At 42.8% G+C, this 15,600-nt stretch overlaps 1 protein-coding gene across 1 annotated transcript in view; it reads left to right on the plus strand.

Annotated features, from left to right (window-relative positions):
• The window catches only part of CLSTN2 (calsyntenin 2), a 1,726,577-nt gene that overhangs the window by 1,106,280 nt on the left and 604,697 nt on the right, over positions 1–15,600 (plus strand). The window contains exon 4 of the mRNA XM_069727627.1: positions 388–596. Coding sequence (XP_069583728.1) covers positions 388–596 — 209 coding nt within the window. The remainder of the gene's footprint in view (positions 1–387; positions 597–15,600) is intronic.

Raw genomic sequence — 15,600 nt, forward strand, 5'->3', positions numbered from 1 at the left:
GGAAACAAGTGATCAGCTAAAATTATACTAACATATTCGTTTTTCATTTTGACGTATTATTGTGCCAGAACTTGAGATTCATCTGGGAACTGTCTGTCGTATGTTAACACTACTTATAACGTGAGATTTGTGCTCCACATTTGAGAATTCATCTGCAGTACATTATCCAAACCGTGATAGTAGTCAGAGGATGCCCCTAAAAATATGAATGAAACATTGCTCAGGATTGTATTCAAGTATTAATTTTACCATAATACACACGGAAAATACGAGTGGTGCATGTAGGACCGTGTTCTTCTGTGGGGTCTGTTATCTTGGCTACAGTCTGCATGCAGTGCACGTCATTAATTTATGATTACTGTGACATTCTCTTCCTTTTTTCCTTAGGGCTGTGGTGCACATCCAGGTAAATGATGTGAATGAATTTGCTCCTGTATTTAAGGAAAATACATATCGAGCAACTGTTACAGAGGGAAAAATATATGACAGTATTCTGCAAGTTGAAGCAATGGACGAAGATTGCTCGCCCCAATACAGCCAGATCTGCAATTATGAGATTGTTGCCGGTGATGTACCATTTGCAATAGACAGAAATGGTAAGTGTATTTAATGCATATAATTTTCTGGTTTATGCCCTTTTTAAAAATATCCGCTGTATAAGAGAAATGACTCACTTTTGAAAATAACACAGTCATTTTTAAAGTTGCAGCAAAAAAAACAAAACATGGAAAGCATATTGGTCAGCATTTGCAAGTAATTTACTAATAAGAAAGGCTGTTCGTGTGCCAAATTCATTAAATAAATTTGGCCCATTTTCACATAACAGGCATAAAATGTTCCCAGAACAAGGAATTTGGCAATTTGCAAAACTGGGAATTTAGCGTTTTGCTATTCAGCATGCAAATGCCACTCTGAAACTAGCTGGATCTCTGGATCTGCCAGCTTCAGTTCCTCGGCGCTCCTTCGATGCTGCATGGAAGAGTACAGATCGGACTAGCCGCTCATCCGAACTGAAAATCATCAAGACAGAAGACAAACTTGAAGCATTTAAGCTCCTTGGTGGACACGCAATAGTCTAGAATTTTATCTTAGAGCCTGTTTGGAAATATTGGGATTTTGAATGTCTTTACTTGAAAAAATAAGTTCTGACAAATTGAAATCATATTATTCAGCAGAGATGTGTGAAGCTAATTAATGCATGGTTTTTAAAAGGTGGACAGTGATATATAATTTATATGAGGTAGATCTCCATTCTAAGGGTACTGTCATAAGGAGCTGTTATAACCCGAGGTGTACTTGCAGTGGTATACATGCCAAAAATCCAAGGCTGACTCAGTTTCTGCTGAAGATTTGCTCTTTAAACTGTTAAGGATGCTCATGTGGAATAGCACCATTTAATTTGGGTAGTCTGCAGGTGTCTACCCATCAAGGTTTCTGGGCTGCTTCAAATAGTGATATAAAATGGTGTGAAATCAAATGGAGAACCCCTGATGAAGTCAGTGGTGCTGCGAAACACGTACTATTCTAATTCCATTCTGGACGTTCCTGATTATTGAAACTCCAAGAAGCAGAGCAGCAGCAACCGAACCGTTTGATTCTGAGCTATTCAGAGTTGTGCTTTTTTCACAACGTTATCAGGTGAGCTAATATGGCAACATAATAATGCTTGCTGTCTGGTTAACCCCTTCCCGACCTTTGACGCCACGTAGGCGTCATGAAAGTCGGTGCCAATCCGACCCATGACGCCTATGTGGCGTCATGGAAAGATCGCGTCCCTGCAGATCCGGTGAAAGGGTTAACTCCCATTTCACCCGATCTGCAGGGACAGGGGGAGTGGTAGTTTAGCCCAGGGGGGGTGGCTTCACCCCCCCCGTGGCTATGATCGCTCTGATTGGCTGTTGAAAGTGAAACTGCCAATCAGAGCGATTTGTAATATTTCACCTATTATAACGGGTGAAATATTACAATCCAGCCATGGCCGATGCTGCAATATCATCGGCCATGGCTGGAAATACTAATGTGCCCCCACCCCACCCCACCGATCGCCCCCCCAACCCCCCGATCTGGCCGGTACACTGCTCCGGCTCCCCTCCATCCAGTGCTCCGCTCCCCCCCGTGCTCTTGTCCGCTCCCCCCGTGCTCCAATCACCCCCCGTGCTCCAATCACCCCCCCCTGCACTCCGATCCACTCCCCCGTGCTCCGTTCCACCCCCCCGTGCTCCGTTCCAGCCCCCCGTGCTCCGTTCCACGCCCCCGTGCTCCGTTCCACGCCTGCCGCGCTCCGATTCCCCCCCCCCGTGCTCCGATCCCCCCCCCGTGGTCCCCCCCACCCCATCATACTTACCCATCCTGCCGGGGTCCCGTCCGTCATAATAAATGACCCCCCCTTTGTCACCCCCGTAGGTAGGGACAATAAAAAAATAAAGAAATTTTTTTTTTCCACTAATGTTAGAATAGGGGTAGGGTTAGGGTTAGGGTTAGGGGTAGGGTTAGGGTTAGGGGTAGGGTTAGGGGTAGGGCTAGGGGTAGGGCAAGGGGTAGGGTTAGGGTTAGGGGTAGGGTTAGGGGTAGGGGTAGGGTTAGGGTTAGGGGTAGGGTTAGGGGTAGGGGTAGGGTTAGGGTTTCGGTATGTGCACACGTATTCTGGTCCTCTGCGGATTTTTCCGCTGCGGATTTGATAAATCCGCAGTGCTAAACCGCTGCGGATTTATGGCGGATTTACCGCGTTTTTTTCTGCGCATTTCACTGCGGTTTTACAATTGCGATTTTCTATTTGAGCAGTTGTAAAACCGCTGCGGAATCCGCACAAAGAAGTGACATGCTGCGGAATGTAAACCGCTGCGTTTCCGTGCAGTTTTTCTGCAGCATGTGTACAGAGATTTTTGTTTCCCATAGGTCTACATTGAACTGTAAACTCATGGGAAACTGCTGCGGATCTGCAGTGTTTTCCGCAGCGTGTGCACATACCTTTAGAATTAGGCCATGTGCCCACACTGCGGATTGGCCGCTGCGGATTCGCAGCAGTGTTCCATCAGGTTTACAGTACCATGTAAACATATGAAAAACCAAATCCGCTGTGCCCATGGTGCAGAAAATACCGCGCGGAAACGCTGCGTTGTATTTTCCGCAGTATGTCAATTCTTTGTACGGATTCCGCGGCGTTTTACACCTGTTCCTCAATAGGAATCCGCAGGTGAAATCCGCACAAAAAACACTGGAAATCCGCGGAAAATCCGCAGGTAAAACGCAGTGCCTTTTACCCGCGGATTTTTCAAAAATGGTGCGGAAATATCTCACACGAATCCGCAACGTGGGCACATAGCCTTAGGGTTAGGGTTGGAATTAGGGTTGTGGTTAGGGTTGTGATTAGGGTTATGGCTACAGTTGGGATTAGGGTTAGGGGTGTGGGGGGGTTAGTGTTGGAGGTAGAATTGAGGGGTTACCACTGTTTAGGCACATCAGGGGTCTCCAAACGCAACATGGCGCCACCATTGATTCCAGCCAATCTCGTATTCAAAAAGTCAAATGGTGCTCCCTCACTTCCGAGCCCTGACGTGTGCCCAAACAGTGGTTTACCCCCACATATGGGGTATCAGTGTACTCAGGATAAACTGCGCAACAATTACTGGGGTCCAATTTCTCCTGTTACCCTTGTGAATCTAAAAAAATGCTTGCTAAAACATCATTTTTGAGGAAAGAAAAATGATTTTTTATTTTCACGGCTCTGCGTTGTAAACGTCTGTGAAGCACTTGGGGGTTCAAAGTGCTCACCACATATCTAGATAAGTTCCTTGGGGGGTCTAGTTTCTAAAATGTGGTCACTTGTGGGGGGTTTCTACTGTTTAGGCACACCAGGGGCTCTGCAAACGCAATGTGACGCCCGCAGACCATTCCATCAAAGTCTGCATTTCAAAAGTCACTACTTCCCTTCTGAGCCCCGACGTGTGCCCAAACAGTGGTTTACCCCCACACATGGGGTATCAGCGTACTCAGGAGAAACTGGACAACAACTATTGGGGTCAAATTTCTCCTGTTACCCTTGGGAAAATTAAAAAATTCTGGGCTAAATAATTATTTTTGAGGAAAGAAAACGTATTTATTATTTTCACGGCTCTGCATTATAAACTTCTATGAAGCACTTGGGGGTTCAAAGTGCTCACCACACATCTAGATAAGTTCCTTTCGGGGTCTAGTTTCCAAAATGGGGTCACTTGTGGGGGGTTTCTACTGTTAAGCCACATCAGGGGCTCTGTAAACGCAACGTGACGCCCACAGAGCATTCCATCAAAGTCTGCATTTCAAAACGTCACTACTTCACTTCCGAGCCTCGGCATGTGCCCAAACAGTGGTTTACCCCCACATATGGGGTATCAGCGTACTCAGGAGAAACTGGACAACAACTTATGCGGTCCAATTTCTCCTGTAACCCTTGGGAAAATAAAAAATTCTGGGCTAAATAATTATGTTTGAGGAAAGAAAACGTATTTATTATTTTCACGGCTCTGCATTATAAACTTCTATGAAGCACTTGGGGGTTCAAAGTGCTCACCACACATCTAGATAAGTTCCTTTTGGGGTCTAGTTTCCAAAATGGGGTCACTTGTGGGGGGTTTCTACTGTTAAGCCACATCAGGGGCTCTGCAAACGCAACGTGACGCCCACAGAGCATTCCATCAAAGTCTGCATTTCAAAACGTCACTACTTCACTTCCGAGCCCCGGCATGTGCCCAAACAGTGATTTACCCCCACATATGGGGTATCAGCGTACTCAGGAGAAACTGGACAACAATTTTTGGGGGGTCAAATTTCTCCTGTTACCCTTGGGAAAATAAAAAATTGCAGGCTAAAAGATCATTTTTGAGAAAATAATTTTTTTTTTTTATTTTCATGGCTCTGCGTTATAAACTTCTGTGAAGCACTTGGAGGTTCAAAGTCCTCACCACACATCTAGATTAGTTCCTTTGGGGGTCTAGTTTCCAAAATGGGGTCATTTCTGGGGGATCTCCAATGTTTAGGCACACAGGGGCTCTCCAAACGTGACATGGTGTCCGCTAATGATTGGAGCTAATTTTCCATTTAAAAAGCCAAATGGCGTGCCATCCCTTCCGAGCCCTGCCGTGCGCCCAAACAGTGGTTTACCCCCACATATGGGGTATCAGCGTACTCAGGACAAACTGGACAACAATATTTGGGGTCCAATTTCTCCTATTATCCTTGGCAAAATAGGAAATTCCAGGCTAAAAAATCATTTTTGAGGAAAGAAAAATTATTTTTTATTTTCATGGCTCTGCGTTATAAACTTCTGTGAAGCACCTGGGGGTTTAAAGTGCTCAATATGCATCTAGATAAGTTCCTTGGGGGGTCTAGTTTCCAAAATGGGGTCACTTGTGGGGGAGCTCCAATGTTTAGGCACACAGGGGCTCTCCAAACGCGACATGGTGTCCGCTAACAATTGGAGCTAATTTTCCATTCAAAAAGTCAAATGGCGCGCCTTCCCTTCCGAGCCCTGCCGAGTGCCCAAACAGTGGTTTACCCCCACATATGAGGTATCAGCGTACTCGGGAGAAATTGCCCAACAAATTTTATGATCCATTTTATCCTACTGCCCATGTGAAAATGAAAAAATTGAGGCGAAAAGAATTTTTTTGTGAAAAAAAAGTACTTTTTCATTTTTACAGATCAATTTGTGAAGCACCTGAGGGTTTAAAGTGCTCACTAGGCATCTAAATAAGTTCCTTGGGGGGTCTAGTTTCCAAAATGGGGTCACTTGTGGGGGAGCGCCAATGTTTAGGCACACAGGAGCTATCCAAACGCGACATGGTGTCCGCTAACGATGGAAATAATTTTTCATTCAAAAAGTCAAATGGCGCTCCTTCCCTTCCGAGCCTTACCATGTGCCCAAACAGTGGTTTACCCCCACATGTGAGGTATTGGTGTACTCAGGAGAAATTGCCCAACACATTTTAGGATCCATTTTATCCTGTTGCCCATGTGAAAATGAAAAAATTGAGGCTAAAAGAATTTTTTTGTGAAAAAAAAGTACTTTTTCATTTTTACGGATCAATTTGTGAAGCACCTGGGGGTTCAAAGTGCTCACTATGCATCTAGATAAGTTCCTTGGGGCGTCTAGTTTCCAAAATGGGGTCACTTGTGGGGGAGCTCCAATTTTTAGGCACACGGGTGCTCTCCAAACGTGACATGGTGTCCGCTAAAGAGTGGAGCCAATTTTTGATTCAAAAAGTCAAATGGCGCTCCTTCCCTTCCAAGCCCTGCCCTGCGCCCAAACAGTGGTTTACCCCCACATATGAGGTATCAGCGTACTCAGGACAAATTGGACAACAACTGTCATGGTTCAGTTTCTCCTTTTACCATTGGGAAAATAAAAAAATTGTTGCTAAAAGATAATTTTTGTGACTAAAAAGTTAAATGTTCATTTTTTCCTTCCATGTTGCTTCTGCTGCTGTGAAGCACCTGAAGGGTTAATAAACTTCTGGAATGTGGTTTTGAGTACCTTGAGGGGTGCAGTTTTTAGAATGGTGTCACTTTTGGGTATTTTCAGCCATATAGACCCCTCAAACTGACTTCAAATGTGAGGTGGTCCCTAAAAAAAAATGGTTTTGTAAATTTCGTTGTAAAAATGACAAATCGCTGGTCAAATTTTAACCCTTATAACTTCCTAACAAAAAAAAATTTTGTTTCCAAAATTGTGCTGATGTAAAGTAAACATGTAGGAAATGTTATTTATTAACTATGTTGTGTCACATATCTCTCTGGTTTAACAGAATAAAAATTCAAAATGTGAAAATTGCGAAATTTTCAAAATTTTCGCCCAATTTCCGTTTTTATCACAAATAAACGCAGAATTTATTGACCTTAATTTACCACTATCATGAAGCCCAATATGTCACGAAAAAACAATCTCAGAACCGCTAGGATCCGTTGAAGCGTTCCTGAGTTATTACCTCATAAAGGGACACTGGTCAGAATTGCAAAAAACGGCAAGGTCTTTAAGGTCAAAATAGGCTGGGTCATGAAGGGGTTAATGGCCTATTTTGCTCTCCTTGTCCTTTCATCCTATAATTAATTAGTGATATGTCACTTACAGAAATGGTTCTCAAGATCAGATAAAAAGTATCTTAAACAAGAACATTGTTTATAATTAAAATAATAATTTTGAGTCTCGGACAGCCCTTTTTGTTAGATTGTAACATAGTAACATAGTAACATAGTTAGTAAGGCCGAAAAAAGACATTTGTCCATCCAGTTCAGCCTATATTGGATATTTAAATTAAAAAAAATTGCTGGTCATGGTGAAGCAAGTACATGTAAATGGGAGACTTGGGGTTCACTCACCCTGGCGTATAACACGGCAGTGTAGCACTTGGCCCATGTTTTTTCTATGGGGCAGCGCAGATCTTTTTCTCTCATTCTGATTCGAAAAATGTTTCAGCATGCTGCGAGTGGCACTGCAAATCAGAACACGTGCACCCAGTCAAGTGTATGGGTGTGTGTAAAATATCAAACTGCTCTCAAATGTCATCCGAGCGCAGTCTGTACATAGATGAAGAAGATGGAGCTCTATCCTCTCCACACTTGTGATACGATTCTCTAATGCGAGAGAATCAGATCACAGTAAAATGACAGTCTGACCCAGTTTGAGCCGAGTATCACCAAAAGGCCGGGGTCAGACTTGCGAGTGCAATGCGGGAGTCTCTCGCATCAATACCCGGCACTCGGTCCCGGAGTGTGCAGCATGTATTTCTGTGCAGCTGAACGCACCGGTCCCGAGTGCCAGCGACAGTGCCGGGTATTGATTCGAGAGATTCGTGTGAGTTTCTCGCTTTGCATTTGCAAGTGTGACCCCGGGCCAATAGAGCCAATTCTCTCACAGGAGACAATGAACATTCGTAAAGTAAACCTCATGTGAAATGTGAAAAATATACACCATAAAAGCAATGTGTTTCCTCTCCGTTATTGTTAACTCTGTATTACCCACAATAAATCCCATTTAATTAAACAGTTACACATACAAAGAACCATACAAAGCAACAACCTGTGTACTGAGCAGATATTATTGTACTGAAAATGAGAAAAATTAGATATTACTGAGAAAAAGCACCAAAATGGGTTGTAAAGATAAAACAAGAGCAGAAAACTGAAGCCCCCCAGCTTGTTGCATTAGACTCATACACAAGCTATCAACCATGGTCTGCTAAGTAAAAGAGGCGGTTATGCAAAATACACAGGGACATTTTTCTCAAATGAGAATTGAATTGTCTTTATAAGCAAGCGTCTGTCAAAAAGAGCGGCTGGGGAGCGAAAGATAATGTTCTGGCAGAAACCAAATGGAGCAAAAAGCTGGGAATCAGCTTGTCTTCTAGACAACAGCAGTTTTTTGGCGTTCAGTAATTTGGATATTAGAGGAAGAATGTTATGTTGATGAATTTGTTTGGGCTCCATAGCGAAAGCTTTTCTGCCAACCAAATCCATCCCTGGCTAACGCACTTATCGCGAACGAGCCAGATCTGTAACCTTTCACTAAATGAAAGGGTTTTTAGTATTTGCATAACGAATGATTTGAAATTTGGACAGTGCAGAATAGTCCGAAAATACCATGAAATGCTAATTCTTCAAACTGTGTGTTGAGGAGGATGAACAAGATTGATAGCAAGCCAATGAACTTCCAGTGGTGTGGAAGAAACTTGTAAATTGCCTCTTTAGACTTTACTTACACAATACCTTTCCTCAAATAGAAAAGAAGTTAGCCAGGCACAAAGGATGCAAGGTTTAATAAGAGCTCAGCTTGTTTTAATCAAAAGAAAGATCTTCGCTCTTGCTTCAGATTTAACACGTACATTTGTGTGGAGAGATTTGAGGTTTCCAAATTATTCTAATAAGGCATTGAAAAAAAAAAACTTTTCTTGTGAGCTGCAATTAGTCAGAACAGAATAAGTAAGCTTACTATACTGTTACACATCTTTTCCTCAGCTCTATTAAGCTTTGATGGCTTACTATGATGAAATAATATGCAAATTGCCTCTTCAGAGAGGAAGAAGACTCGAACTCTATAGCGCCACCTGTTGGAAGTAGCAATTCTACAAGTCACTTCCTGTGGAGAACAAATACAATTTCCTTATAGACAGTATAAATAAAGCTGTCCCTGGATTTTCTTTGCAGGTTTAAGGATTACAAGATCTAGAAAATTCAGCTGCCTACAGGATATGATAAAGATGAATAAAAAACTCAACCCTCGCCAATGGTTCTTGACAAATCCGTTGTCGAACAATCTGATAATACCAAGACAAATGCCTGATTTCAGACATTCCACTGCAATGAGCAAAATACAATCAAAATTTACACAAGATACAGTGGGGAAATAAAGTGTTTAGTCAGCCACCTATTGTGAAAGTTCTCCCACTTAAAAAGATGAGAGAGGCCTGTAATTGACATCATAGGTAGACCACAACTATGAGAGTCAAAATGAGAAAACAAATCCAGAAAATCACCTGGTCTGATTTGGCAAGATTTAATCTGATCTTACCTTCTTCAGAAGGGGTGCATCCCTTCTGAGGAAGAGATTCTCGAAACGTGTGTCAAGGGGGTACATTGCAGCAGTCTGGACCTCGGGTAATTATGTGCCCCTTTCAACCAATACATATCCTGTACCTTCTCTTATTGTTATGCAATTTCTATTATGTTCCTTTGATCGGCTATAATGTGCAAAGAAATGTCTTCTTATTAAGCTCCCAAGTGACTTTGCTTACCATGCATTATACTTTGTTTCTTGAATTTTATGGAGTCTTGTATTGATACGCAAACAATTTTACTTAGTCCTGCAGGATGCGTTCAGTCCTTAGTCACATGCATTATGCATTTTCTCTTGGTCCATTTTAAGCACTGTGCTTTCATTTTGTCACAGCCACTCATTCTGAGGCCGTGCCTGCTGCCGGGACCACCACCGCTCCCCCTGCTCGTACTTACCTGCTGCGGCATGCTCCTCCTGCAGGTGCGCGTCCTCTCCTTCATTCTTCTCCGCTCCCTGGCTCTCGTCGGGTGTGCGTGCGCACCGCCCACTCCAGCACTTCCTCTTTCTGATTTACAGGCGTTCTGTATCTCCTCTCTGTGATCCTGAAGGACCGTGACCCGGAAGTCCTTCAGCACTCCATGTATTTAAGGCGATTCCTTCCTCTGCTCCTTGCCTGTCTGTCATTTGTGCTTTGGTGACTCAGGTCCACCTTTGTCTTTGCACTGCCTGTTCTGAGTCTCCACTCTGTCCATCCAGTTCAGCCTCTCTGCCTTTTCCAGGCTTCCTTGTCTTCTTGTCCAGTCCAGCCTTCCCAGTGTCTGCTCCGTACTCTGTTATTCCGGTCTCTCTGTCGTGCTTCCTTTGTGTCTTCCCCTTCCCAGTGCTCCTTTGGTCTCGCCTGTACTCAGCTCTTACCAAACTATACTTCATCTTACCCCGTTCTGTCAGTCCTACGCCCAGCTTCTCTATTTTGTATCTCCTACTACCTGTCTCCGGGTTCCAGCTTCTGCGGCAATAGTTTCCCTTGGGTCTGCCCCTAAGGCTCCCTGTACAAGGGGTGGTCTTCCTGGTCAGCTCACCCTTGGGAGGTTCGTTGTCATGGATCTGTGGGTCCACTCCAGGTGTTCCAAAAGATTTAACACATTTATTCATTTAGGGACCTTATTGTAGGTCTCTAGGCATTTGCCATTATTGCTGGACATAACTCATCCTTCTGCTCAATGTTTGCTTGCTTTTTCATTTTTTCCAGTGTGATGTCATTCCTTTTTAAATATATTTTAGACATGGTTCAATAATATTTATACTTTTATATGAATTCATTGGTGGATTTTCTTTGTGTGTAGGTTTTTCTGATTTCACGGTCCTTCGTGTTTATACTTTGGGGCATTTTTTGTGTAGTATTAAAGGTATTTACCCATGATAAACGTCTTGTCCTGGCGTTAGCCCCAGTCCCCATCTTACATTTCGCGTTTTATTGCTTTTTCAGGGTGCATAGCTTATGTGTGTGTAATGTCCGGTATATATATGTAGCCATTACAGTCACATGATCAAGAAAAAGCCAATAGTGTGCTGTGATAGTGCACATGCGCAGAACAACGCCCTCCCGGTCCCGCCCCATCCACCCACTGAGACATGTGGGTGGATGGGGCGGGACCAGGAGAGCATTGTTGTACGTTGGGGAACAAGTTTAACCATAGAACGCATACCCATAGAAATCTACAGATTCACGCACCTGGGGCCTTTTAGGCCTGTTTACAATTATCGTGGAATAACTTAAATAAAAATACTTTATAGTTTATTGCAAAGTAAGGATGCATTCCCACTAGCACAGGGGTCTGCCAGGACAGGATTCTGTAATGGATCTGACCTCCTGGAGACCCCAGCTAAGGCTGGCGGACGCATACCTGGGGTCTTGCAGGCCTGCCAGGTTACTTGTTTTCTATTTTCTGTGAAACTAGATTTTGGCCCGATTCTAGCACATCGGGTATTCTAGAATATGCATGTCCCCGTAGTATATGGACAATGATTATTCCAGAATTCGCGGCAGACTGTGCCCGTCGCTGATTGGTCGAGGCAACCTTTATGACATTATTGTCGCCATGGCAACCATTATGACATCTACGTCGATACTTTGCCCGTCGCTGAATCAGAAACGTGGGATTTCTGCGTCTTTTATGACATCATCGTCGCTGTGCCCGTTGCTGATTGGTCGAGGCCTGGCGGCCTCGACCAATCAGACGCGGGATGTCTGCGTCCTTTATGACATCATCATCGCTGTGCCCGTCGCTGATTGGTCGAGGCCTGGCGGCCTCGACCAATCAGAGACATGGGATTTCTACGTCGATACTGAGCCCGTCGCTGATTGGTCGAGGCCCGGCGGCCTCGACCAATCAGAGACGCGGGATTTCCAAGACAGACAGACAGACAGAAAGACAGACAGACAGACGGAAAAACCCTTAGACAATTATATATATGGATTACTTTAGTTAGAATTTTGAAACTCTAGGTATTCCTCAGGGATATAGTTGTTAGTAATTTCCAGTTGTTCATATATTTTTATGTTATAGGCATTTCGGTATAACAACCTTTTTTTTATTCACGCACCTGGGGCCTTTTAGGCCTGTATGCAAATAACACGGAATAACTCAAATAAAAATACTTTTCAAAATTTATTTTACAATTGCAAGGTAAGGATGCATTCCAACTAGTGCTGGGGTCCGCCAGGAGGGGATCCGTAATGGATCTGACCTCCTGGTGACCCCAGCTAAGGCTGGCGGAATCCCGCCATTCCGGCAGCCTTAGCTGGAGTTACCAGTAGGTCAGATCCATTATGTATCCCCTTCTGGCAAACCCCAGCGCTACGGGAAACATAGCCTAAGATGTGTATATTTCAAAACATAATTATGTGCATAAAACAACAAAAAAGTAAGTAAACGGGCACACCAAATATAGGCATTCTATATGCAATTTTGTTATGAAAACATTTTTTGGTTGCAGCAAACTTGGTGCAGGAATATTTATTTGTAACTTTACATATTTCCCCGACAATTCTCGCATATTATTTTTTCGGCTGAATGTTCCTTGCATACATTTTGTCCGCAAGTAGAACAGAAACGCTCCGATTTTCTTTCCTTCTTTGCTGGACAAATATAGCAGCTCTTTCTTTTTTTTTCTCTTTGCTCTGGATGTTCCAGAAAGCGTATTCCACATCGGATCATTGCCTCCATAATATGCCTTGATAAGCATATCATGCTGCTTCTCTCCATCATAGTAAGCATCAAAAGTTCATAACAAAGTTCTGTCAAAAATTGACGTCTCTTGTCTTCCCTGTTGGCATGGATTTCTGGATTAGTTTGACAATAAACAATGTAGCTATTGAGGGCTGACACACCAAGGATATTGGAAAAAAGGGCAACAGGCCAACGTTTAGTCTACCTTTTGCACGAATACTCTCCAATCATTTTGTCCATCTTGTCGACACCTCCTTTTGTCTTATTATAATGCAGTATGATTTCAGGTTTTTTTTTCCTGTCATTGGTGTCAATACTTCCATCATGATGCATTATACTCAGTAATATCACGGATTTTTCTTTCTTGGCTTTATAAGACACCATTGTTGCTTGATTGCAGAAACCGAATACACTCTCGTAGATTGTTCGCTGTGCATTGTGCTTCATGATTGGAGGAATTTCGCGGCGGTTTGGCCTCATAGTATCAATAAGTGTAAGTTGCTTTTGAAGCAAAAAGTTGGCCATTTCAAAATTGGTAAAGTAATTATCCATTGTAATATTTTTTCCTGAATTGAAAATTGCTAGAGCAAGTGTTTTTACTATGTCGGAACATAGGTCTTTCTGGACTGGAGCATCAGCTTCTTTGCCACAGTAAATCAGACCAATCATCCCATAATAGCTTGCTGAATCGCACATCCAGAAAATTTTTATGCCGTATTTAGCTGGCTTACTGGGCATATACTGAATGAATTTGCAACGTCCCCTAAAGGCAAGAAGTTGCTCGTCCACTGTCACATTATCACTGGATGGTAAAGCTTTGTACAGTTCTTGATAAAAAAAGATTCCAGATATAGCTAATAGGGGCTAATTTATCGGTTGCCAACCTCACAGGGCGAGTTCTCTTTTCATCAAAACGAAGGCATCTCCGAATACCCTCAAATCTATTGATGGACATAATAGCTTTGTAGTGTGGATCTGCAAATGGGTTCTGAAATAACTCTCTGATTGGAACATCGTATGATTTTGTTGACCCTACCAGAAGAGTAAGGCCAATATAAGCATACAGTTCCCCTTTAGTTATATTTTTCCATGTTTTTTTTCTTCCTGACGTGATACGTTTTTCCTTCTACGTTAGTACACAAAACTATCTCATCTGCAATATCATCCGAAACAAATTTACAGAAAACATCTCTTTTGGACATGAATTGGGGAATTCCGACAGCTCCTTGAGCAACTCTAATAATGTTATGTGATGGGGTACGTGCAGGAGCCACAGCAGTACTGTTCCAAAAAATATTCGTTTTAGATGTTCTATTTGAACGTTCTGCTGGATCCAATACTCCAAGACTGAGAATCACATGTAAACCTAGTACAGGCCTAAAAGGCCCCAGGTGTGTGAATATGGGGTAGTCCCAAAAAAAGGTTGTTATACCAAAATGTCTGTAACATAAAAATATATGAATAACTGGAAATTACTAACAACTATATACCTGAGGATTACCTAGATTTTCAAAATTCTAACTAAAGTACTTATACAGAAAATAGAAAACAAGTAACCTGGCAGGCCTGCGAGGCCCCAGGTATGCGTTCTAGGGTTAATGCTCTCAAAAATACTCCACACACAAAGATTATAATACACCACTTCTGTCAATATGTTGTTCTTTACTCAGTATGATGCCCCCAAAACTATCACTCAGTATGTCACCCACTCAGTATGGTAACCCCACACACTATCATTACCCGCACACAATATGTTAGATCTCCAGTGTTCTGTTTCTACAGCCCTACACTGTATGTTTCTCACACAGCCAATCAGTATGATGCCCCCATAGCTCTCAGTATGATAACCCACAGCACCACGCTGGCCCCTGCACAGTATGATAGCCCTCCATTATGATGCTCCCACAGTCCCTTACTGGGCATGATGGCTCCGAATGCCATCACCATTGAAGTGTGATGATCTGAATGTGAGCCACCACTCAGTATGATAGCTTTCAATGCCAGCCCTCCACTCAGTATGATGATCCGCAATGCTCCCCCATCACTCTGCATGATAGCTCCAAATTAAAGCCCCCCAATTAGTATGAGGGCCTCCACAGCTCCCCTTTCAGTATGATGTTCCCCCATAGCTGCTGAAATAAAAATCACACTACTTATCTCTACTTGTTACCCTGTTGCGTTTCTCCGATCTGTGCAGTGTACTGAGTAGTACTGAGAGTACTGAGGGTCCATTACCTCAAAGTCAGAGGCACGTGCTGAATTGTGAATAACGGAACTTTAGGCTCCCCGATTAACCATTCCATTGTACGGTATACCTGTCCTGATGACAGTGCCAAGTATTGAGAGATTCCGGGGCCACCATTATTCGTCACAGGGCACTGTGATGCTGATGGGTGGGGGGTGCTATAATAATAGAGACAAGAGGCAGACATTTTTTCCAGGCACCGCATGCTATGGAGCCTGGAAGAAATCATTATCATACAGAAATAAAAGATGAATTCTCCACAACAAGACCACAAATATGAGGCATACAGGTAGGAGTAGTTTACTACATTGATCACCTGTATGTCCATATTAATAGGTTTTATACATCCCAAGGGATGACAGATTACCTTTAAAGTGAATTAAAGAAAATAATTGTTTGTCATCATGTAATACATGTACAATGCTTCCGAAAAACTTAATTCTAAAAGAGTAGTAAGAACTATTATTAACTATTGCAATATTATGTAAATTATTAAGAAGATTTTTTTTCAACAGTTTAAAATGTGTAAGTTGGTACCAAATCATATAACTGCTAAACTGCTATTAACATCCAGGTTATACGTCTTCTTGGCAGTTCAT

The sequence above is a fragment of the Ranitomeya imitator genome, chromosome 5 (genome assembly GCF_032444005.1).
Source record: "Ranitomeya imitator isolate aRanImi1 chromosome 5, aRanImi1.pri, whole genome shotgun sequence".
Taxonomy (NCBI): domain Eukaryota; kingdom Metazoa; phylum Chordata; class Amphibia; order Anura; family Dendrobatidae; genus Ranitomeya; species Ranitomeya imitator.